We start from the raw sequence: 26,019 nt of genomic DNA, 5'->3' as shown, positions 1-26,019 counted from the left end.
TAATTTTGACCTTAAAATGTTTTTTTATTTATTTTAAAACTGCTTTTATTCTTGCCGAAATAAAACAAATAAGACTTTTTCCAGAAGAAACAATATTAAAGGAAATACTGTGAAAATCTCCTTGCTCTGTTAAACATCATTGGGGAAATACTTGAAAAAGAAAATCTAAATCAAAAGAGGGCTAATAATTTTGACTTCAACTGTACATTTACATGTAATAATGTTAAAGATGTTTAATATGTATTAATTAAATTATAAACCTTACCATTTCGTGAGTGAGTGCATATTCTGTGCTTCTGAATGGCTGTTTTTATCTTGTCTATATCTTTTTTTATCTGTGTAAAATATGCCATCTCTTTTCTTTATATTAATTCTATGACCACTCAGTATATTAAATAGACATTCAACATCAAACCAGAAATATTTAACATACATACAACAGGGTTTCAAATTTAAGACTTTTTAAGACCCTTTTAAGACCATTATGAATGAAATTTTAGACTTATAACGGACTAAGCACTTATGATTATTTCAATGGATTTGTTTTTGCTTGGCACCAAATGTAATTATTTCTTTTTGACAAAAAAATGACAAGTTTAACATTGTAAACAGTATATTTTTTGTGGAGACAATTACATAAATAATCAAAAATATATATTTATTAGCTTTTGGTCCAGATTGATTGACTACAATTTCTACTCAACCTAATGCGTTTCTGTAATAAATCCTTAAGTTTCATGCCTATTTATAGATATTATGTCTACTCCCCCTTTCTTCAGTAGAGTTTTTGTATGAGTTGAAGATAACATAAAGGGATATATTGCTCTGTTATTGTCATGAGGAACTGTGCAATTGTTTTTAGTTTTCTATTGTATCTCTGATTGAATTGTATCTCTTTGCAATAAAAAAATAAATATAAACTGCAATATTAAAAAACGGTTTTATTAGGATGGATTGTTGGTGATTGGATGGATGATTGTGTAGCTTCACTTGGGCCGAGGAAAATTAAGGCCTGTTAAAAAATATTTAAGACCTACAACACAAAATTTCAGAGAATTTAAGACTTTCTATGGCCTAAAATTTGTTTTTGAAATTTAAGACATTTTAAGACTTTTTAAGACCCCGCGGATACCCTATACAATCAAAAAACAAATGCATAACAGTCTCAACGTCCACATTATTATTGCTTCATTCATGCCCCCAGACCCATCTTGCGTTTCACTGCTATTGGCCAATCACAAAGCGTAATACAGCTTTACGTAACACGCACATCTAGGGGGCGGCGCTTATCGCGGCCTTTAGAAAAAAAAACCCTGAAGCCATCTAGAATTTTCAATGGAAACCGCCCAGCTTTATTCTATGCATTATTAAATAAATTACTTTTCCAATTATCCCTCTAATACTGGCATCTACGTGGACGGCGTCGTCGTTTCCAGGAGCGCTTCAAACGGATAAGAGGTAACGCGCTGCTTTTGTTTTGTATTCTTCCTCTTCAGCCGACCTGTCGCTCCGTCATGGCGCCCGTCCGCTCGGTTCTAGCACTCGTCTTACGGGAAGGTGTTTTAATGGCTCCCCGTATCGCTGACGTCTGTTGACGCGGGTACTTGCGTGCCAGTGACTAGCCTGGAAGTTTCTGTAGAGCGCGGCATAAAGTCGCCCACAGGCTTCAAAACACACAGCAGCCGTTTGCTTTATTTAGAGATGCGCTTTTGATCGGGATCTCGTGGGGAAATAAGACTTTAAGAGTCCGACACGCATTACAAATTTGCATCATTCTTAGAAAAAAATATATTCATATTCTTGCGATGGAACTTTTGTGTAACGCCAGTACGAACACCGAAAACTTCCGCCGAAATTTGAGATAGGTTGACAGTTGAGATGTGAGGCGAAATGTGTGTTTTATTTAACGTGTTAAGTTAGCTGAATTAGCTTTAGATTGTTTATTTGAAATGTGGAGATTTTACATTATACTGTCGTGAATGTTTTATCAACAGGTCGGTTACGTTAAAGTTAACAGCGTTATTTTGGCTTTATTAAAATGAACATTGTGCTGAAGTCGCTCATTTCTTATTTTTGTATTTTGACGGGCGTTTTTTTAGCATCCGGTTAATAACAACACAAAGCAGCTCCATCTGATTTACCGCTGCAGGAGTTTTGTCTTCTATGATTACATGACATAATTATACTGTAAATTAGTGTTTTTATTTCTTAAATATTGTGCTACTTGCATTGTTTTACTTGAATCAGAATATAAATGTGGACAACTGCAACAGTAATGTGAGGAAGGGAGCCCGCAAGGCCAGTGTGTGTGTGGTGAAGGACTGACTCAGGGCCGGGGAAAATGGAAACAGTGACTAAATCAAGGCTTTTTACTGTTACACACACACACACACACACACACACACTGCATGTTTGGGATGAAATTTTTAGCATTCTTATTTTGGCTGTCATTTGAACATAAAATTATGAATAAAACCACCCAGAGGCTCTTCCTGTCCTTCAGATTCCTGTTTGACATTTGGTGTAACTGAAGAAATAATTAATGAGTAAAATAATACATTTTTTTCCAATATGGTTTATACATGTTTTTATACAGTTTATTTAGTTTATTATTTAGTTTATTTTTTAACAACATATTAACATGTATGTTTTTGAAATGTGTATTTTCATTATATAAAATGATATTATCTATGATTATTATAATTAGATTTTTAATTATAAATACTTTGTATTTTTTTCAAATATATTTATATCTATTTTAAAGTTATATTAACAATAATGGTTTTCTTAATTTACAGTCTTTTTAGATGTATACAATTACATGTACATTTTCCTTTTATAAATGATTTTTCATTTATGTTTACTCCTAAAATTACATAAGAAAAGTGTTCCTCTGTCATTTCCAAGACATGGCATATATGCATAATAAAAAATATATATATATTTTGTGAGAAAGCATGGAAAATATTGACCTGAAAAATAATAAATGATTTTTCAAAAACTATTGTACAGTTGATATCACCGCAAACCAGTGGTGTAGTCCTAAAAAAAAGGTGGTGTACTATTACCCACCCAACTGCCCATGCTGTTTTATAATTTTACCTGAACTTTTCAGCGAGACATCATTCAGTTAACTCCGAAAAACCCACAAAATTTTCTCACAGCTGCTGTAGTCGTCAGGGGGCAGGGAATGGCGCAAAATATAAACAAAAATGCACTAATTGCAACAAATTAGGATGAGAGTTAAAAAAAAAATGGTATACAGTTTAAGGGGAAGTCTAATCAGCAAAACAAGTGAGTATACCAAGGGTATACGCAATTATTGATCCTCAAAAGTCGTAATACCCAAACAGCTAGTGGAAAAAAGTAGGCATACTGAGTATACGTGCGTATAGCCCCGACTACACCACTGCCGCAAACATGTAACTAGCCATAAATTGCTGTTTTAGAGACAAATTTTTGATGAATCATTTTATAATTGCGAAAACTATAACCTTTTATGTAAAAAGTAATCTTACAGGGATATGGAAACGTTATGTACAACAATTTTACATTTTGCAATGCATTACAATTGCATACAAAATGTTTGCACAACATAATCAAAAATATCAACACTGTCAGAAATTATACAGGCATGGAAGTGAATGAAAATAGGGCTGGGTGATTTGGTCTAAAATCAAAACATTGATTAATTGAACATTTTAACTTATTTATGATTAATGAACGATTATTTTATTTATTAATTTTTTTGCCCTCATAGTTCAGTGAAATGTTTTGTACAATAAATATGCTCGCATATTACAAGTGAGAGATTTCTGAATGAAGGATGCATTACTTAATTTTAATATAATTGAAGAAAACACACACCATCTACTATGATTTTTAATTGAACATCAAGACTGGTTTATACTTTGTCGAGTGATCACCGTGACCCATGGTGCATGCCTTGTGCAGTTGTGCATTTATACTTCTGTGTTCTATTTGTGCAACCACTTTAATCCCACCCACGCTCATCACCACTATCAAGCTGACCAATCACAGAGCTTGCACTACGTGTCGTCCCGACATGGTTAAATTTTTTGCGTTCAGCGTTGGCGTAAGCCACGGTGAGGGGTATGCGACCATGCGTAGGCTGCGCCAGACCATAAATGTGCACTCAACACAGAAGTATTTGATCAATTTGATCAATTATAGGTTCTAGTGTCAATTTCGATTACTTTTCAATTAATCGCCAAGCCCTAAATGAAAATACTTTTTTATTTGTATTTTTTTCTGTGATATGCGTTTATGATAATCTAAAATAACTAGCCATAAATTGCATATACAGTTGAAGTAAAAAAAAAATATTAGCCCTCTTGTTATTTATTTATTTGTATTTTCTTTATTAACTATTTTCCAAATTATGTTTAACTGAGCAAGGGCTTTATTCTCAGTATTTCCTGTAATATTTTTTCTTCTGGAGAAAGACTTGTTTGTTTTATTTTGACTAGAATAAAAGCTGTTTTTTTTAAAGTCAATAATATTATTTGCCTCCTTAAACCATTTTTTTTTCAATTGTCTACAGAACAAACCATCATTATACAATGATTTGCCTAGTTATTCTTACTTGCCTAATTAACCCAGTAAAGCCTTTAAATTGTACTTTAAGCTGAATACTAATAGCTTGAAAAATATCTAGTGAAATACTATGTACTGTCATAATGGCAAAGATAAAAGTTAGTTATTAAAACTATTACGTTTAGAAATGTGTTAAAAAGATTCTTTCTATTAAATATAAATTGGGGGAAAAATATACAGGGGGGCTAATAATTCTGACCCTAACTGTAAAATTAATATAAAATTATAAAATTAAAAATTAAAAATAGGCAGTCGGCACCAGTAGCCCAGTGGTTAAGTGCATCGACACATAGCACCAAGGTGCTCAAGGTGACCTGAGTTTGAGTCCCCACTCAAAGTCCATTGCCAATCCTTCCCCTCTCTTTCTGCTCTCCGTGATTTCCTGAAAGTTCTCTCTACTATTTATTAAAGGTAAAAATAAATAGGCAATCACAGAAATGAATAGAAAGATTAAAAAAGAACGGAAGCTCTGTAAATATATATTGTTTATTAAAAGCATCACACACAAAGCAAGCACTGACCAACATCTGCCTCAATGTTCATTTTCAGTGGCAATGGAGGAGGTCCAGCACAATAATGGCTCTGAGTCTCAACCTGTCTCCGTCGCCACAACTATAACTGCCTCTCACCTATCACAGATTGCCCAGGTATGAACACTTCTATTAGTCATTTAAATAAGTATTTTAAGATGCAGTAAAAAATAAAAATGACTTGTTTCTCTTATTCCCTCGTCATCATATTGTGAAAAGATGTCTCTGGGTGGGAATCCAGTGGCTGTGGTTCAGTTGCCCAGCGGTCAGTTTCAGGTTCAAGGTGTGATTCAGTCTGCACAGTCATCAGTTATCCAGTCTCCACCAGTACAATCACAGGTAACATGCGCGCACACACACAATATGATGTTACACTTGGATTAGATTTAGTGACATTTTTTACTTATTTTTTCATATTAGGGTCAAGGGTCTGACAGTGATGATTCTCAGGAATCAAGCGACAGCGGAGCATCAAATCAGAAGTCTAGAGAGATCTTAGCTCGGCGCCCATCCTACAGGTATAAAGCCTCTGGCAAAAACATATACCTCTAAAGTATTGGCCCATGAATTCAACCTACTGTGGCTTCCTGCTAGTGTTCATTTGCATATCTGTTGGCAAATCAGAGGCAGTTGGTGCACATCTAACACGTCTAACTCAGTCTTTATCAGGCTTTATCATGACCAGCAAGCTTTTTCAAATTGAAGAAGTGGACCTGCTTCAAAATTTTCCCTCAGTAATTAAGTTTTTTTAACTTTAATTAGTAAAGTAATAATAGAGGGTTAAACTTGGTACTCGATTGTTTATGCTTTAATTAAATCTCTCATTTAGCATAAATAAAAAAACTACATTTATAAAACAACAAACTAATGCTGTATAGCAGAATTAGTGAGAAAGTACATTATTCATAATGCTACCCAGAAATGTCCACTGATCAGAGAGCAGCAGTGAACAAAGCATATATTTGCACACCATACAATAAAGCTTTTATTTATATATATATATATATATATATATATATATATATATATATATATATATATATATATATATATATATATATATATATATATATATATATATTTATATATATATATATATATATATTTATATATATATATATATATATATATATATATATATATATATATATATATATTTATTTATTTATTTATTTTTTTATTTATTTATTTTTTTGTTATTTTTTTTTTTTTTCTGCGATATGAAAACAATTTCAGCAGATGACTTGAATAGCTCTATTTTGAATGAAATCATTAACTTTAATTGGAATAATCTTGTAGAGGAGTGAATCAAAGAAATTGCAAGCGTAAAAAATATGATTGAATGATAAAAGTGAAAAAAGTAGTCAGATATTCAGGTACAGTAATATGATACGATATTATCATGATGTTTTGCTCCCGATAATGATAGATCGCGATATCAGCGATATATATTACAAAAAACATCCAAAATGTATCATGATATTTGTAAATGAAGGGGGAAAAATGCTTCAAAAAGTGATCAGATGTGTTTCTTTTATTAACAGCACTTATATTTTTGCAACATTGATATGTGTTCAATCCGCCATTACGAGAAGCGCCACCTCATGTACTGATGCCTAAGTGGTAAACTGTAGCAGTGCAAGGCTGATGAATTAATTCAGATTTTTTGTACCTTTTAAATAAATATCAATACTTGGCTACAATGATAATGTAATAATCAAGGCCCAATCCCAATACTACCCCTTACCCCTTCTCCTCATTTTGCGCGTTCACGTGAAGGGGTAGGGGTGTCCCAATTCTCTTTAACTTGAAGGCGTTGGGCTTAAGGGGAAGGGCTAGATACTCATTGAAAATGAGATTTTTCAGGACCATACTTGAAACCAAGGGGTACGAAAATTTCCCAGAATACACCATCTACAACGACTGCATTACAAAAATAGAATTGGGGTTGGGCACAAATGTAAACACTGTACATTCTTCATTGCTGATCAATTTTAATAATCCCAACTCAACATTGCAGATGCTGTGTGTGCATTTCGAATGCACACATTGTGATATCGATGCTGAAACGATATATTGTGCAGCCCTACAGCATATGCAGCATTACTTTTTATTTCATTTGATTACTTGTGAAAATGCAGATCTTTACACAAATCCACTATTAGGCCCCGTTTCTACTTGGTTTTAAAATCCATATAAATTATTTTGCTCATGTCTACTTATTTACTTATACTTATTTTTTTTGTCCCTATCATTTTATTTTGCTTTCTATCACTTTTGTGGGGATGCAGAATTGAATCCTGCTAATTTGTTCTGTTGTACTATTGAATGAGCAAACTAACCCTGCCTCTGGAAGTGGCTGAAGATAGACAAGCTCAAGGTCTCAATACTAGGTTTAAACGGGGCCTCCATGAGAGGAACGGGAGAAGCACAACGTGAGAGTTTTGGCACTACACACAAACGTTCTGTTCCTTTTTGTGTTTTAGGAAGATTCTAAATGATCTTTCAGCGGAGGAGCTGGCAACTCAGAATGAGGGAGAAGAGGAAAGTTCCACCTCCTCTGCCATAACAAGCGTCTCACTCCCGACCCCAATCTACCAGACAAGCACTGGCCAATATAGTAAGCCCAGCCAACATCAATACTTTAAATACAATGCTTTTTGTGAGTGCACCCTGTGGTAACTTCCTACATGTTTTGCAACAGATATGATGCAAACAGTAAGATGTACCTAATAAAGTGGCCTGTGAGTGTATTACGCACAATAAGGAAATTCTGGAGAATGAAATGCATTAAACTCACGCTCATTTGCTTCATTACTTCCTGACATCTGCTGTAGATGCTTTGTTCTTAATTGACCATCAATAATCTATCGATTTATATGTTTATCAACAATTAAAATAATTGTTGGCATCTCAAGTCTTGATGTCTGTCAGTTTTCTTTGCTTGTTTGCAGTTGCCATTTCATCCAATGGCTCTCTTCAGCTGGCCAGTGCTGGTTCAGAGGGTGTGCAAGGCCTACAGACTCTCACTATGTCCAACTCCAACCCAAGCCAGCCAACTATACTGCAATATGCTCAGACTGCCGACGGACAACAGATTCTGCTGCCTAGCAACCAGGTGGTCCTCCAAGGTTGGCACACAAAGGCGAAAAGACACTTTTTATTTGGAAATCAGCTCATATTGTTGCTTTAGGAGACGAGGGAGACACTCTGGCTGTTATTCTGTGTTGTAGGTGCAGGAGGAGAAATGCAAGCTTATCAGATCCGCTCCTCTTCCTCCTCGCTGCCTCAGACTGTTGTCATGACTTCACCTGTTATCAGCTCTCAGGGCAAGAGCGACGACCCACAAATGAAGAGAGAGATACGGCTGGCCAAGAACAGGTGGGTGCATTTGTGTGGAAGGTAATTCGTTTGTTTAGAGATACGAAGTTGGTTGGTAACGCTTCAAGTTATGTTTCCATTCAAAGCAATTGAAACAAATGAGTTCACATAATAAGTTAGCGCTATAAATAATCCATATCTGTAGTAAAGAGTGAGTGAGAGGTATGTTTGATTTTTATATATATATATATATATATATATATATATATATATATATTTTTTTTTTTTTTTTTTTTTTTGCTTGGTTTTAATGTCAAATAATGTTACGCTTGGTATTTTATCAAGACGTTACCATCACAAGCACATTTGTGGCTCTTTTGAGTTTGTTGTGTTTTGATCTTCTCGATCAGTGGTCTTCAACATTATATCACCTCAGACCGATCAACGCTTGACAATTTTACCACGGCCCGGGGGCAGGGGGTGGTGTTGGGTATATGTAGATTGGTAGGCGACCACCATTTTCTTAGAGGATGACAAGCTGACAAAACAATGCTGCAACTGATACAAGTTTTATTTATGAAGAAAATTAAAAAGCACTGCAGTGTTTGGGGTTCCTGTTTTTCTGCGATTAACTAGTCTACCGAAATGTGTATATCCCATACAAAAGTATGATGCTGACCGGTCAGTCATTGTTACGTGACTTTTGGTGCACTCGCATCATTGAAAAGTTGAGATTTTTTTAATTGGGTGCGCCTGGATGCTGCAAGCGTATGAGCGAGTCCCTCCCAATATGCGCCGCTTGCCTCCATTGGAAATAACAAACTCATGGAAAAGATGCAATATGTGATCGGCCCCTAAGGCTGCCGTCATTTGTGATCTCTAGCAGTTCATCTTCTTCTTGCACAGAAATGCTTGATTCACCTGATTTGATGACAAATGTGTTGCGGATCCGTTCCTTGGCAGTTCGTAGGTTCTTCACGGAGACTTTTCCCCTTTGCAAAGAGACATTCTGTCTGTTTCTTATGGCTTGTTTCCACTGAGTGGTACGGTTTGGTACGCTTTTATGGCCATCTCCACTGTCAAAAGGCGTACCGAACTGCACCATACCACTTTTTTGGCACCCTTTCGAAAGGGTACCAAACACGAAAAAGGGTACCAAAAGGCGGAGCTAGACGTGCAGCTGAACGCTATTGGTTTACAGAGATACGCCATTCGCTTGCGCAACAAGCCAGAATTAAACAAAATAGCCGCCATGTTTAAAATACACAGCCGAGAGATTACAGTGAAATCATATATACATATAATAACGAGCCATGGCCGACTCGGGCTCAAACAAACCTTGTCGTTGTCTTGATGAACAGCCACAAAGCCAAAAAGAAGAGCAGATTTTCCCTGTGCGCTTGATTATGGTTGTGCTTTTGAAACCCGATCCTGTCAAAAACGGACAAACGCGAGAATGAAGCACGAAAAAAGCCGGGAAAAAAGAAGGAAAAGGAGAAGCCGGAAAAAAGGAGAAGGGAAAGGAGAAGCCGGAAAAAAAGAAGCACATTTATTTTTTCAGCAAACTTGAACAAACTGCCTTGTTTAACTATTATCATCACCTTATGGACTAATATGAACTCAGAATGATAGAATGACTTTCTAACAGAGGCTACATGTGCTGCTGAAGATTAAAGACACTGATGGGAGGTTTGCACTGACTGTAGGCTATATTTTGTGTTGTTTTTGAACCTAAATATGGACTAAATGTATGCTTAGTGTAGTTCTTCTGTAATTGGTGACATATCTGAGACTGTAAGGGGCTGTATGTGTTCATATGTTCATTTATTTATTTATTTTATATAATTGTAAACGTTACAGTAGGCTTTTTCGCACTGTCATTGATCTGCAGTTATAATCAAATCCTGTTCATAGAAAAGTTTGTGATAAACATTTATAAACGGCTTTTTTATAAAATTATAAAAGTATTTATGTGTATAAAGCATCTGTTTTGTGAGAACTGCTTATATGATATGTAAGCGACCCGTACAGCTTTACTGTAAACGTTTTTTCTAGCGAAAATGACATCGACTGTAACTTTCAGTCATACACCATGCCCACCAAAAGGGTACCATTGGTAGTGGAAACACAAGCCTAATAAAGGTGACCCGTACCGACCCGTATTGTGCCACTCAGTGGAAACGAGCCATTACTCATTTTGCTAGCTTGTGGGTTAAATTGTGGCGCTCAAATGACTGAGATGTATCCGAGAGAATAGGGTCATTTTTCAAAATAAAAGATTTTCCAAATAAAAGATCGTTCCGACACATAAAATGAAAATAATTGGTGATTTCTTGTGTGGCCTGGTACTAATTGATCCACAGATTGTTACCGGTCTGTGCCCTGTAGGTTGGGGACCACTGCTCTAGATCATATTTTCTTATAGTATTTTAAATACTACAATAATATTCAACATACATCCATAATATTGCTGCTGAATGACTTGTACAGCTCAGGACACATCAAACTGATGGCAAAGAACTACCGTGACACTGTAGCAGACTTTTTTCTCACCATAAAAATAACCACAGGAGCTGGCATGGTGTTAAACACATTTGTGGTGATGAAAACCAAACTGACTGTTGGCTTGGTGTGTCCAAGGCTTTGAGAAATCTTTGGTTATTTGTGATCTGCTGCAAGTAATTTGTTAAAGGATTAGTTCACCCATAAATGAAAATTCTGTTATTAATTTCTTGCCCTCATGTTATTCCAATCCCTGAAACATTTGTTCATCTTTAAAACACAAGTTTAAATATTTTAGAAGAAATCCAAGAGCTTCCTTATCCTCCATAGTCAGCCAAGGTTTGTTCACTGCAAGTCATTCAAGTACAGAATATGAACCAAAAACACTGTCAAAACATTCCATGAGGTTCAACTGTAATCATATGAAGCTCCAAGAACACTTTTGTGCACCAAAAACTGTAAACATTACTTCAGACATAGGTGAAAATAATCTGTTGTCATTTTTTGTTTTTGGTGCACAAAATTGTTCTTGGAGCTTCATAAAATTGCAATTAAATTGAATTGAAGTCACATGAAATGTTTTTGATTCTTTTTCTTGACTAATATCTTTCTATATATCTGCCCACTCTTATGTTGTTTCAATACCCAAGTTAGATATTTTAGATGAAATCCAAGAGCTCTCTCATCCTCCATAGCAGGGGTTTTCAATCTCGGCCCTGGAGGTCCGGTGTCATGCAGATTTTAGCTCCAACCCCCATCAAACACACCTGGGCAAGCTAATCAAACTCTTACAACGCTTTCTAGAAACAGCCTTGCAGGTGTGTTGAGGCAGATAGCAGTTAAAATCTGCAGGAAACGAGACCTCCAGGGCCGAGTTTGAAAACCCCTGCTATGGAGGATGAGAGAGCTCTTGGATTTCATCTAAAATATCTAACTTGGGTATTGAAACAACATAAGAGTGGGCAATTAATAACAGAATACATTTTGTTTAGGTGAACTCATACTTTAATTCCAGTGCATTTTTAATTTTCCATGGAGAACTGAGGAATAATGACATTCGTTACCCCTATAAATCACACAAAGCATCATGGTGTGTAGGAAAAGGCTAGATAAAACGCTATGGTTCTTTTCATATCAGATCTCTTTATTGCATTCCTCTAATGTAAATCTCCGTGTGCAGGGAGGCAGCCAGAGAGTGTCGCCGAAAGAAGAAGGAGTATGTGAAGTGTTTGGAGAATCGGGTGGCTGTGCTGGAGAATCAGAACAAGACTCTTATCGAGGAGCTCAAGACATTAAAGGACCTGTACTGTGTTAAAACTGGCTAGTGGGACATCCCTCCAATCACGCTAATGGGACTTTGCTGGCAGACCTGTGTGTCTGCTTATGTGCTTACACACAGACAGGGACTTTTTTCTGGCAAGGGGAATACATTTAATCCTCCTGTCGAATGCTTGTTTTTATACAGCTCATTTTTAACTAATAGCCTAAGAACGATTGACCAGAAACAACAGCAACAATTACGCTTTTAAAAATAGATGGAAAGAGGGATTCGTTTTTTTCCATTAACATATTTTTATTTGCCGTCGACAGATGTTTATATTTGTGTATGTATCTTGTGCAAGCGTTGGCACGTCTACACTGGGAGATCTCGCTTTATCCTTGACCCATTTGGTTTTTCCAGGGAATTTTGAATGTTAATTTTATTGAAGCGCTAGCTGAGTGCATTAGCTGTCCGTTGAGGTGACAGACTGGTATTTTTACACCATATCTCAGATGCGCTTGTATGTATAAAATTTGTGACGCAATTGTGTTTTTTTTTTTCAAGTCATGCAGCTGTGTTCTTTGCATTTTTTGTGCTATTTACCCCTTTATAGGAAGCTCTAGCATTCCTATCCCCATTCCGTATTTTGTTTTACGTTTAGTGAGACGTTTTTTACAGAGACTGAGCAGGTGAGGACTTTCAGCTTTACTCTTATTGGTAACATGAAACAGTGGTAAGTCATTTTAAGCCTTATTCTGGACTGATAGACTAATCATGTAGAATTGAAACCTTTTTAGTCCAAGCCTTGGTAATATGTCTAACTGGTCTTTTAAGCTTTTCACACACTTGGGTTGGGACCGTGTTGGCTTTTAGCTGAGTAATAGACCCGAGGCTTACCACTGTTTAGAAGCCAAGCTGTTACACGACAATCGAATCAGGGAGCATACGATGAAAAACAAAACATACAATGTCACTTGTTTTTAGGTAAAGTGAATCGAAATAAATATTTTTCCAGCCTTTAATTGTTTTATCTGTCATTGTTTTTGTTTTTTCCCCCTTTTAATTTCAGTGTTCTTTCACTTGACTCGTTCACATGGAGACCCTTGAAAAACTCCACTCAGATGGTCAGACAGGAGAAGCAAGGTTAGCTTATGAGTAATGTTGCAATGTATTTGGGGAACGTGATATCTTGGTTGTTGCATTAAAACGCAGGCAGAGGACTTTTAAATTGAAAAGATAGCTATATAATGAATAGTGTTTTAACCGCATGAAAATATCAGTTAATATTTTAAAATCATATGTCAAAGAAATTCTTCTAGTGATAACTTGTTGTATTTTAGTTATCAGCTAAAAATGTTGAACAATCAGATTTCTTCTCACAATCTGAGGTATGTTAAGGAAATTTGTGTGTGTGAAAGAAAATAAGTAATCCCAAAGTGTTGAATAATGGGATCTGAACTATACAATATAGGTATATATTTTTATAGTTAATTCTGTAAACTCTTTTAATGCAATATTGGTTATAATAGTTGTATGAAGGCAAAATAATAACATTTATGTAATACATGAGGTAAAGTGTTACTGTGGTGCAGTGAGTAGCACGATTGCCCCACAGGTTCAACCCTCAGCTGGGTCAGTTGGCATTTCTGTGTGGAGTTCTGTGTGCATGTTCTCCCCGTGTTGGTGTGGGTTTCCTCCAGGTGCTACGGTTTCCCCCACAAGTCTAAAGACGTGGTATAAATGAATTGGGTAAGCTAAATTGTACGTATATGTGTGAATGAGTGTGTATGGATGCTTCTCAGTGATGGGTTGCAGCTGGAAGGGCATCCGCTGTGTAAAACTTGTTGGATAAGTTGGTGGTTTATTCCGCTGTGGTGACTCCAGATTAATAAAGGGACTAAGCAGAAAAAAAAAAGTATGAACAATACATGAGTTTCATTTGAATGACACATTCCTCCAAACTGATAGATGGCAGTGTGGCTCTTTTATGCTTTAACTACACAAAATTATGACTGATGGCCTGTTTTATCCGCTTACTAATTCGTGACTTATGTTATACTGTTTCCGGGTCCAAGCCGCTACTCATTTGAATTAAGAAAATATTCGTTTATGACCACTTTTAAGTCATATCACACAATAAAGTAAATTTTATATAAAATCATGGTGTACACTACAGTCTCTGGACTTGTTGCATCACAGACACCAATATTTTAACAATTTCTAAAAATGTAATCACTTTCTGGCCATCGGATATTAGGCATGGATATACATATTGTGACCGTGGTTTTTGAAAGTATTCCAATGCTTTGCAAACGTTTATTTCTAAAGTTATTATAACCATTTGTTGAGTCTCCTCATACAGTTTGATATATCGCTTGGACCCGGAAGCTACTTCATGTAACGTCACACTTAACAAGCGGATAAAGATGAAAGTATTTAGTTCATTATTATTTTTTTAATTATTATTATTGAAGTATTTATTTATTTTACAGAGACATACTTAACAAAACGTTAAGTCTTTACTTGTTGTACAAACATTCTTTTTTTTTTTTTTTTTTTTTTTTTTGGTTAAACATACTTCAAAGTAAGTGAAATGATTAGGGCTTGCTGAAGGAAAACGTGCTTGAGAAAATCTTTGGAAGATTTTTCTATAGAGGTAGTGGGAAATTCTTATTCATTATTTTACTGCATAACCAATGATATGTGGTTTGATCATAAAAAACAGAGGAGCTTGAATGTGGCGTAGCTTCACATCTGAAAATCCAGCAGTGTCAATGTCTTTCCATGTAGCACGGATTGCTTCACATCCATCTTGAAGGTAGTACCTGAAAAACATACAAGGCTTTCAAATTCTGCAGCAGACCCATGCTTTGTTGCCAACATTCTATTAAGTGAATGCATTCTGGTTTATAATATGTTATATAATATTCTTTTTCTTTGTCCAAAACCAAAAAAAAACGTTGCTTCCAACTTTATGTGTGTTTGATAAGTATTGGGACAGTGGATGTACTTACAGCAGGTAAAGTAATAAACACATCACCATTTTTTTCCCCAGAAAACATATTTCTAAAGCTGCTGTCGACTTGAAACTTTCACTAGATGTCAGTAACAATCAAAGTAATCATTGCATACAAAAAACCCAACACTAATTATGTTATGTGTAATAAAATTAAATGAAACAGGAAAAAGTATTGAACACATGAAGAAAGGAACGTTTAAAAATGCATGGAAGGCCCAGACAGCAGCTGAAATATCGCAGTAGTTGTCCAGCAACCCTCTGCCCTTCCTCCGTGTAAATGAATATTATCTGCCTCAGCCCAAACACCTATGTTACTAGATGATGAAGATAAAACCAGGGTGGAAATTTTAACCAAACTAATGCTTTTAAAAGATAGAGCTGCTAGAGTGGCCCAAACCTTGTTTGTTTTGTTAGGGTCAATTTCTTGTCAACAGCTCCTTTAAAAACATATTCACCAGGAAAATCCATGACATCTTATGACTTCTTTTACCCGCTGTATTTATTCAATATGTTTGTGCAAGAAGTTCACCAAAATATTTTCTTAAGATTCAATAATATCTTTGAAGCATATAAAATGCAGTATTTTCAATTAGAATCAAACTTTTTTTGTACTTTTTGGCACTGTATAAATATGTCTCATAATTGCTATTGAGGGTAAAGAAAAAAAAACTGTCAAGAGACCCTAATATAATGATAATAAGTAAATATTAAGATTTTATGTCACCAAAATGGCTGAAGAACATGCTGAAAAAAGTAAGCCCATGTTGAAGGGTCTGACACCACATGCTCAAGGAAGAAAAATGCTCCACCCTGAAGAACAAAAGGCACAGTATTTATATTTCTCATCTTTTTTTTTTAAATGTAATTGTGTTAACAGAATATGACAGAATGCATAAGTATTCAATAGAAATTATAATTGAAACAGCAGTATTTATAATAGGAAATGATATTACACTAAATGTAATAACGTGTACTAAACTTACAGGCCTCAGGACCCTCTTTGCCTCCTGCAGAACTTTGTTGGTGTCTTTGACCGAGCACAGAACCAGAGTGCAAACCACAGCATCCACCGAGCTGTCCTCCACCCCCTGCAGATTCTCCCCTGAAGCCACGATGAAGCTGTCGTACACCAGGTGCTCGTTCTTCGCCATGCTTTCCTCCAGGTATGTCTTAAAATGCGGGTTGGGGTCTGTGCAGGTGATCTTTGAGCCAGTCGGGTAGTGCTCGAAGTTCGCCCCGGATCCGCAGCCCACCTCCAGGATGCGCAGAGAGCCTTTTGAGGGCTGAAATCGCTCCAGGTTTCGGAATAGTTCCCGTTTCTTGTCATTCATTAGGTCATTGTACGCTATCGTGAAACTACTCAAAAGTCGGGGGTAAACGCGTTTGTAGAAAGACAAAAGTCCCACCCGCTCCCCGACGAACAGCGGCAGTGTGAGGACTTTACATATAAAAGCGAGAGCGTTCATAAACAGCGACATTTCACTGCGGGAAACTACACTTTCGGTTTAGAGAAGTTCTCGCGCAGGCGACCGCTGGAGATCCGGAGACCGGAAGCGCGAGCTCTTATATGCGGTTAGCCGAGTTCCAAAGTTCAGGTTCAGTTCGTGAACTTGGGGAAGAGCGTTGCAAACGTTTATTATTATTATTATGTATATACTGTTTTGTTAGAATGTTAACGATACTGTATTTTAAATGGGCAACTTGTCTTGTCTTTTCAAAACACGTTAGATCAGAGATGCCCAAAGTTAGCCCGTGGTAACCTTTGATTTGGCCCACCATCCCATCTGAGAAGAGAGGGAGAAAAATGGGGATGGTGACACTGTCTATTCAAATTTAATGTGATCTCTTTTTTTATTCCTTTTGTTGTTAAGCTACAAAAAAGCTTACTGAGATTAAATGTTTCAATTTAAATGAATCAGATTTAGTTTGAAATGTGCATACTGTCACCCGACAGATAGAGAACAACACAAAGACTTTGGTAAATGAATCAAGGCAAAGGCAGATTCTGCTTGACTGCTGTATTCAGCATTAAACTCCACTGTTATACATGTGATTGTTTTTATTGCATTTTAATGCAAGTTATAATTAAAGAAAATATTCCACATTAGGTAATATGATTTAAAGTGATGTTTTCTATTTATTTCTAAATATAATGAATTAGAATATTATCCAATGCAACTTAAATGTAAAATAGTTTAGTATATTTATCTTCGGCCTACGGCTAGCTTTTGGCCCATATGTTTGGGCACCCTTGATTTAGATCAAAGCATATTTTAAAAGCACCGGTTTATTTTAAAATCACATCCACATAACATATATTAGCAATTATTAGCAAAAGAAAATATGAAGACAGAAAGGTAATAATAATTATAACATGGACTTTCCTAATAGGGTCATGAGCTGCCTTTTCCACTTTTAACTTGAACTTTTAATATTGCTAAGAATTTAACGTAAATAAACACAATTTAGAAGTAACGTTTGGCTATTTTGTCTCCTGAACACAGTTTGAATGGGTGTGGCAGATTCATTGTTGACTCCGCAGTAAATGACTACTGGTTGTGACTGGCTAACGGTTTTGCTAGCAGCATTCTCCTGCGTTTTTTACAGTCTATGGTTCACACACAGTGCTTTCTGGATACTCAGGCTCGTAGCCAGGGGTGGTTTGGACGACCCACTCCTCGTTAAAAAAGATCCAGAATTTGTCCCATACATGAGCTCATGTGTCCTATTTTGACTACTGCCATCATGAATGGCGAAAATAATTCATCGAAAAAAAGTTTTAAGACCAAGTGGAATCCTCTGCTGTGTGTTGCTTCTGGGTGACTTCAGCTAATCAGTTTTGGCCAATGCTAACAATTATTTTAATTTTATAATCTGATGTAAGAGACATCTTCTTTCGCTACTATATTGTTTATAAATAGAGAAAACATTTTATTCTAAATCTTGGACCTTACTCTTGAAACAAAAATGACCAATAAAAAGATGTGAAGCTCCAAAAGCTGCCCATATTAAAATTAATTTGATTACTATTTTGGATATTGTTATCCATGAATTTTGGATAAGCTACAAGCTAATCCAGATAAAAATAGTCCTTGAAATGACACTAAAATGCAGTATTTATATCTCATAATTAAATAGAAAGTTAGGCATATAACTGCAAAAAGGTCCACTTTTAAAGAAAAAAGAACCATCCCTTTCACCAGGCTGGCTACAGGCCTGTAACTTATATCTTGGCATTTTATTTACATTTTTATATTGGTCAGATAAATATGTTGGGAATTTTAGGACAAAGATGTAATCAAAAATATTGTAAACTTATTAGTAACTGTAAATCAATGCAAAAAAATTGAAATAAAAGAAACATTTTGCATTAAAATAATAATTTTGTAAGTAACATTATTATCAGTATATTGAAACTGCAGTTTGCCCCTCACAATGTGCTCAACATATATCTCTTGAAGACATGTGACCAAAGGAGTATTCGTGTCACGTTGTAACCTCTTACCTGAATTTTAATAAAATAACTTAAAAGTGTGTTGTTTCAGTAAAATGGAGATTTCTTTTACATTTTAAATGCCCAATAAGTTGTTTTAAAATACACAGCAGAATGTCATCATCATATTTCAACCATTTGAAGTAACTGTACAAACCATACACTACTTTGGAAGATTATTGTTCCAAAAGTTTTGATGAGGAAAAAAAAAGACAAAAGAAGAGACACAACCTATATGCAAACAAGTTTTATAGCAGTAACACTGCATTGAACAACACTTTCAATATTAAGTATTTGCTTATTACAATGTATTAATAGCAGATTGCTAGTACTTATAAAATACATATTTATGCCTTAATTCATTATGTTTTATATCTCTTATTCCTACCCTATATATAAATAAAAAATTCAGATGCAAATTCAAATTCAGATGCCCCCCCCCCCCCCCCCCCCCCCCCCATGCCAGAGAATGTGTGTCATGTTTTTCACATCCAAAGTCCAAAAAAGAGCAATTAACATTAGTGTCTTTTCTAAACATACAGAAGAGAATGTGTTCCAGCACAGAATTACTGAATTATCCTAAAAGAGATTTATTTTACTTACAACTTTTTTTTTTACTTACAACAAAAAGAAACAACTTTCTAAATCAAGGTGTATAACAGGTTCAGCCATTAAAAATATCAGGTACTTACAATTAAATTTAAGTACTTCTGTACTTGCTAAAATCTATTTAAATGTAAACGTACATGGGATATATATATATCCCATGTACATTTACATTTAAATAGATTTTAGCAAGTACAGAAGTAAGGCAACATATTAAGTCAATTATAATAATTATTATCACGTTTATGAATATTTACTTTAATTACTGGCTCCTATAACCACAAGAGGGCAGTGTGTCTGCATTAACCATAACGTCTGAAAATTAGCCGTGTTTCTCCTGTTTTTTAATCTGCAAGGAGGGCGTCAAAAAAAAAAAACATATATATACATATATATTAGTATACAAGTCATCTTAATAGAGATGTGTTTTGCAGACAAAGTTCGGATACTCATGCAAAATGATGCAGTTATATTAAATATACATTGCAAGCTTGAGAAGTGATCATCACTAAGTCTGTGAACTCTAAACTTTATGGTGTAATACAAATTGCTCTTTCATAAAAACACATTAATAGTGAATGATGAAATAAATCAGGCCTGATCTGGCAAAATTCACTTTCATTATTTGACCGCATGGCCAACGATGTGTGGTTTGAGCATGAAAAACAGAGGAGCTTGAATGTGGTGTAACTTTACATCTGAAAATCCAGCAGCCTCAATGTGCTTCCATGTAGCACGGGTTACTTCACAGCCATCGCCAAAGAAGTACCTGTCAAACACAAGTGAATTTTCCTCACAATTCCCAATTTCTCGTACATTTACAAATTAATTAAAATATTTACACATTCACCTCTATAGAAATGTGGCATAATTATAATTTTTTTTTGCTAATTAGCTTGAGATTAATATGAAAATGGAATCAAATGAGAGCTAAAACAATGATTATTTTGTAAACGTTAGTTTTTATTACCATAATGGCGCAAGAACATGTTGAAAAAAGTAAGCCCAGGTTGAAGGGTCTGACACCACGTGCTCAAGGAAGAAAAATGCTCCACCCTGAAAAAAAAACAAAAAAACAACACACAGTATCATCTGCATATCAACCCCAATGTATGCATTTGATTATTATTAGTTTGGTATTAAGATCTATTATTTTTTAAAACGCTTGGAAACGATAAACGGTGGCATTTGCCCTACAACAAACAACCGATTGTAATGTTACGTAATGCTGTCACCTTTCCTCTCCTGTTGTGAATGGACTGTAATCACTGTTGTAAATTCTAAATTGGGAGTTGGGAGTGATGATAAGAGGAGCATTTATGAAATGTAATAACACGTGTTTCACCTGTGCACAAACTCTTATAAACTTACAGGCCTCAGGACCCTCCTTGCCTCCTGCAGAACTTTGTTGGTGTCTTTGACCGAGCACAGAACCAGAGTGCAAACCACAGCATCCACCGAGCTGTCCTCCACCCCTTGCAGATTCTCCCCCGACGCCACTATGAAGCTGTCGTAGACCAGGTGCTCGTTTTTCTCCATACTTTTCTCCAGGTATTTCTTGAAATGCTGGTTGGGGTCTGTGCAGGTGATCTTGGAGCCCGTCGGGTAGTGCTCGAAGTTAGCCCCGGATCCGCAGCCCACCTCCAGGATGCGCAGAGAGCCTTTTGATGGCTGAAATCGCTCCAGGTTTCGGAATAGTTCCCGTTTCTTGTCGTTCATCTTGTTATTGTACCAGTCCGTGGCTTTATATTGAATCATAGGAAAGACGCGTTTGAAGAAAGCCAAAAGTCCGACGTGCTCCGCGATATACAACGGGAGAATGAGGACTTTAAATGAAAGAGCGCATACGTTCATAAACCGCGACATTTTTATAAATAACTACCAAACATAAACAATGTTATATTTACAAGACAAGAGGGGCGTGGCTTACCGCGTTCACGTCGTGTTCAGTTCCAAGTAGGACAGTCCCTTTGAACTTTGAATTCCAGTGCGCGTCTACTCTGTATTGCGCGGTAGATGAAAGATGTGCCGTCTCCTCATCTATTTCCAGTTTTATTCTCATTTGACTAATCAAATTAGCACTATAAAAGCTAGTTATATTCATCGAAATTCATGATTTTTCGTGTATGTGTTAAATCCGTCTGTTTTTGCTATAATTATGTTTTATTTGCGGCTTTTATCATATCATTAATCCATATTACATTGCATAGTTTGTTTGTAATTTTATTTTCAGAATGAAACGTTACACAATAACTTTTAACAATACAACAAAATGCATATCTCTATGTTAATAACTAGGTTACACTTAATCATTACACTTACTGTGTTTTTAATTTATATAAATAAATGAATATAAATTAACTTGCGATTGGGCTCTTGTATATCTGAAATAATATGGTGAGTGTATCGTGTGTGTATATTTAAACTCACTTTCTCATACATTAACTTTAAAATGTTAAAAAGTATATCTATTAGGTCATTTAATAATGTGGAAGCGTATCATCCGCATCAGGAACAACAGGTGCGTAATACTGGCTGGGCCGTAAAAACTGCTTGGATCCTGCAGATACCACGTATAGCTTTCGGGTGTTGTAATATTCATATTCGTTTTCATATTCTCATCCTTCTATTTAAGTGGTTAGTTAAATTATGACTTTTTATTTCTGTTCAATGCTGTATCGTTTTTCATTTATTGTGGAATGTTTTTAAATGAAGTTTTTATTTTACATTTTTGTGGATTAAAAAAAAATTTATATTCATATTGCCAGGGTTGAGCAAAAATACATTGAAATTAATTTTAAAATAAAATACTAAATAAAGTGTATCAAAATATACTACAAAATACAGCATTCACAAAACGTATCAAAATAAAATACAGTATTTTTGTATTTTAAAAATACTACAAAATACTTTTAAAAAGGAGTATGACATATTTAAAAATGAATATTTTGATCCATTTCTCAGTGAATATAGGCAATGTACTTTGGTGCATTTGAACAAAACAGATTTATTAAACAGATATATTTATTAAAATAATATTTTAGTCACCAAACATATTTAGAACCTCAAAGATAATGCAATTAAATACAAAAAATTACAACCTACAAAATTTTTAAACAATTTTTTCAAATTTTTGCTTCTCTTATTTTTTCCTTTTTTTAAAATTTGTTTTTAATATTTTTCTATAATATATACATTTGGGTGTACTAGTTTTTGGACCATTATCATAAGATATTTTGCTAGATAAGCTCCAGATTTGGCTTCAGTACTGACTAATCTAATGTATATGCACAAATATAATATTGTATAGCTTCCTATTCAAAATATGAATTTGAAAGATAGATTTGTGAGTGGTGTACTCGTATATGCTGAGCACTGTATGTTGTAATGAGTTCCCACAGCCACAGACAAGGCAACATAAAAATATCCTGTACTGATTAAAAATAATATTTTCCAGGCATATAAAAAAGCAATTAATGCATTTGTGTACTGAGAATACATTAATCAAATTCAGTTGTAGCATCTAGAAATTACTTTTCATAAAAGCAGCCTTTTTAATTGAATTTCTTTAATACGTGAATAAAAAAAAATTAATTAACCAAAATCAAACATAAAATAAGGAAATTTCATCGGCCAGGATAGAAGCATTGGAAACCAACTGTGTCAATCAAACTGTTAAAGGTGGACAGTGCTTGTGGTGCTTTTAACTACTTCAGCAAGTACAGAAGAAGTATGAGAGCATAATATTGAGTTTATTTTTCTTAGTGAGTCATCCTGACCACTAGATGGCAGTGTTGCTGTTTTAACCACACTCTCCAAATGCCTGTTTTATGTAGATGAATGTCTTTCATTGGTTCACATGTTTGTGTTTTTGTCAGTTTCAGTTACCATGCGTTTTGCAGACAAGATACTCATGCAACATGATACAGTTATATAAAATATACAATGCAATCTCTATTGATGGTAAACAAACTATATTCTATGGCATATAACGAATTGCTCATAGAAACACATTTAAAAGTGCATGGTGAAATGAATCAGGCCCACTAACCGAAAACACAAGATTTTTTGTTTGTTTGGCAGAATTCTTATTCACATAAATTATTTGACTGCATAGCCAACGATGTGCGGTTTGATCATGAAAAACAGAGGTGCTTGAATGTGGCGAAGCTTCACATCTGAAAATCCAGCGGCGTCAATGTCCTTCCAAGTAGTACGGGTTGTTTCACAGCCATCACCAAAAAAGTACCTATCAAACATACCATTTATAGAGTTTCTTATAGTGGTCATATGGTTTGTTATACCAGTATTCCATCATGTTTATCATATTGACACATGACCTTGGGTTAAATACGGAAGATCAAATGTACTATGATTCACATCAATGATTCAAAAAAGTTGAGACCCTCTGTAAAATGCAATTTAAAAATCATCTGTGATTTGTCAGTTCTCTGTAACTCTTATTTAAAGTACAAATGACAGTTTTCAAGACAAATGAAATGTATTTTTGATATGAATAGCTGCTACACCTTCCAAAAAAGTTAATAGGTAAAGATATATATGAAAAGGGGTTACACTTTTTTTTTAAGGTTTCACTACGGAGTAATGATGATTAATTACATTTAATTACTATATGGTTAGGGTTAGAATGTCATTTAGGTTTAGTTGCATGTTAATACGCATAATTACTTGTAATAACTATAGAAAGTACATAGAATCTGTGTAACACTCTCAAATAAGGTGTTAGAGCATGGAATTGTTATTAAACTCTATGCTACCATCAAGATGATGTCTTTAAGGGGAAGTCAAAGGTTATGAATTGGATCACTTCTCATTCTGCATGTGCTACAATAGTATGTATCTGGGTTCATGTGGTGGATGTGCTGGACTGACCCATTATGAATTGGAGAATCAGACAACCAAGCACAGAACGTTGTTTTTTGATTGGGCAAATTTTATGGTAAAACATGCTATTTCATGGTGGCGCAGTGGGTAACACGATCGCCTCACAGCAAGAAGTTCGCTGGTTTGAGCCCCGGGTGGGTCAGTTGGGATTTCTGTGTGGAGTTTGCATGTTTTCCCCATGTTGGCGTGGGTTTCCTCCGAGTGCTCCGGTTTCCCCCACAGTCCAAAGACATGCGGTACAGGTGAATTGAATAAGCTAAATTGGCCTTAGAGTATGGGTGTGAATGTGAGTGTGTATGGGTGTTTCCCAGTGTTGGGTTGGAAGGTCATCCACTGTGTAAAACATATGCTGGATAAGTTGGCGGTTCATTCCGCTGTGGCAACCCCTGATTAATAAAGGGTCTACGCCGAAAAAAAAAAGAATGAACATGCTATTCCAACATTTTTGGAGTGTGTGCAGCAATCAAAATTTACGGATTACAATTTATGTGGTCAATGAAAATATTACTAATCTTTTCTTTGTGCTATTGTCAATTAAATGTAGGCCAAAGAGAATAAACAAATCAGATATTCTTGCTTTTATTGCACTGTACACAATGTCTTAACTCTGAATTGGGATTCAACCAAACCAATATAATACTTGAACTATGTTTTAAAAAGCTCTGACTTCAATTATGTCTCTCAAATAAAGTCTATAAAAAAGAGTGACTTTGTAAACAGTGTTTTGTATTACCAGAATGGCTGAAGAACATGTTGAAAAAAGTAAACCCAGGTTGAAGGGTCTGACACCACGTGCTCAAGGAAGAAAAACGCTCCTCCCTGAAAAAACAAAACAATATTAATATTTCTCAACCCCAAATTGTGCATTTGAATATGTGCAGATCTTTTTCTTAAAAACACTTAAAAAATATCATCTGTATGCTGACATTTGCCCTAAAACAAACAGCAGGTTCTAATGGGATTATCAGAGCAAACGGTGAGTTACGTAATGCTGTCACCTTTCCTCTCATATAGATTTGATTTTAATCATTAATTACTCTTTGTTGCAGATTGCTCAGGTGTAACGATAAGAGGAGCATTTATGAAATGTTTTAACACGTGTTTCACCTGTGCACAGGCTGTCATAAACTTACAGGCCTCAGGACCCTCTTTGCCTCCTGCAGAACTTTGTTGGTGTCTTTGACCGAGCACAGAACCAGAGTGCAAACCACAGCATCCACCGAGCTGTCCTCCACCCCTTGCAGATTCTCCCCCGACGCCACTATGAAGCTGTCGTACACCAGGTGCTCGTTTTTCTCCATACTTTTCTCCAGGTATTTCTTGAAATGCGGGTTGGGGTCTGTGCAGGTGATCTTGGAGCCCGTCGGGTAGTGCTCGAAGTTCGCCCCGGATCCGCAGCCCACCTCTAGGATACGCAGAGAGCCTTTCGAGGGGTAAAATCGGTCCAGGTTTCGGAATAGTTCCCGTTTCTTGTCGTTCATTTTGTCATTGTACGAGAAGGAGATTTTATAGACAATAATAGGAAAGACGCGTTTGTAGAAAGACAAGAGTCCCGCATGCTCCGCGATGTACAGCGGGAGGACGACGAGTTTGCAGAAAAAACGCGCACAAGTTCATAAACAGCGACATTTTTATATGACTATCAAATCTAAAACATGTTTGATAGACGAGAGAGGCGTCGTTTTAGACCTTGTGACAGTCGACCAATCAACATCTTCGACGCATGTATTGCATTACAGTCAAAGCAATGCTCCAGTTTGTCGGC

General features: G+C 35.6%; 3 protein-coding genes and 1 pseudogene across 3 annotated transcripts; 1 reads left to right on the top strand and 3 right to left on the bottom strand.

Annotated features, from left to right (window-relative positions):
- Positions 1 to 1,288: 1,288 nt before the first annotated feature.
- atf1 (activating transcription factor 1) lies at positions 1,289 to 13,253 on the top strand. Its single transcript, XM_056460207.1, has 8 exons — positions 1,289 to 1,458; positions 5,167 to 5,264; positions 5,367 to 5,486; positions 5,568 to 5,665; positions 7,634 to 7,767; positions 8,102 to 8,278; positions 8,381 to 8,528; positions 12,151 to 13,253. The coding sequence occupies exons 2-8, from the start codon at positions 5,172 to 5,174 to the stop codon at positions 12,293 to 12,295; spliced, it is 915 nt and encodes a 304-aa protein (XP_056316182.1). The 5' UTR covers positions 1,289 to 1,458; positions 5,167 to 5,171; the 3' UTR covers positions 12,296 to 13,253.
- A 590-nt stretch (positions 13,254 to 13,843) lies between these two features.
- On the bottom strand, positions 13,844 to 16,811 carry tmt1a.3 (thiol methyltransferase 1A, tandem duplicate 3). The gene is made up of 3 exons (XM_056460208.1): positions 16,234 to 16,811; positions 15,975 to 16,060; positions 13,844 to 15,056 (listed from the first exon to the last, which is right to left on the bottom strand). The coding sequence occupies exons 1-3, from the start codon at positions 16,726 to 16,728 to the stop codon at positions 14,909 to 14,911; spliced, it is 729 nt and encodes a 242-aa protein (XP_056316183.1). The 5' UTR covers positions 16,729 to 16,811; the 3' UTR covers positions 13,844 to 14,908.
- Positions 16,812 to 19,542: 2,731 nt separating this feature from the next.
- LOC130230899 (N6-adenosine-methyltransferase TMT1A-like) lies at positions 19,543 to 21,294 on the bottom strand. The gene is made up of 3 exons (XM_056460206.1): positions 20,721 to 21,294; positions 20,320 to 20,405; positions 19,543 to 20,118 (listed from the first exon to the last, which is right to left on the bottom strand). Exons 1-3 carry the CDS (start codon positions 21,213 to 21,215, stop codon positions 19,971 to 19,973), a joined length of 729 nt encoding a protein of 242 aa, XP_056316181.1. The 5' UTR covers positions 21,216 to 21,294; the 3' UTR covers positions 19,543 to 19,970.
- Positions 21,295 to 23,080: 1,786 nt separating this feature from the next.
- On the bottom strand, positions 23,081 to 25,883 carry LOC130230898 (N6-adenosine-methyltransferase TMT1A-like; annotated as a pseudogene).
- Positions 25,884 to 26,019: the final 136 nt, after the last annotated feature.

The sequence above is a fragment of the Danio aesculapii genome, chromosome 6 (genome assembly GCF_903798145.1).
Source record: "Danio aesculapii chromosome 6, fDanAes4.1, whole genome shotgun sequence".
In the NCBI taxonomy this organism is placed as follows: domain Eukaryota; kingdom Metazoa; phylum Chordata; class Actinopteri; order Cypriniformes; family Danionidae; genus Danio; species Danio aesculapii.
This window is presented reverse-complemented; position numbering and strand designations above follow the sequence as displayed.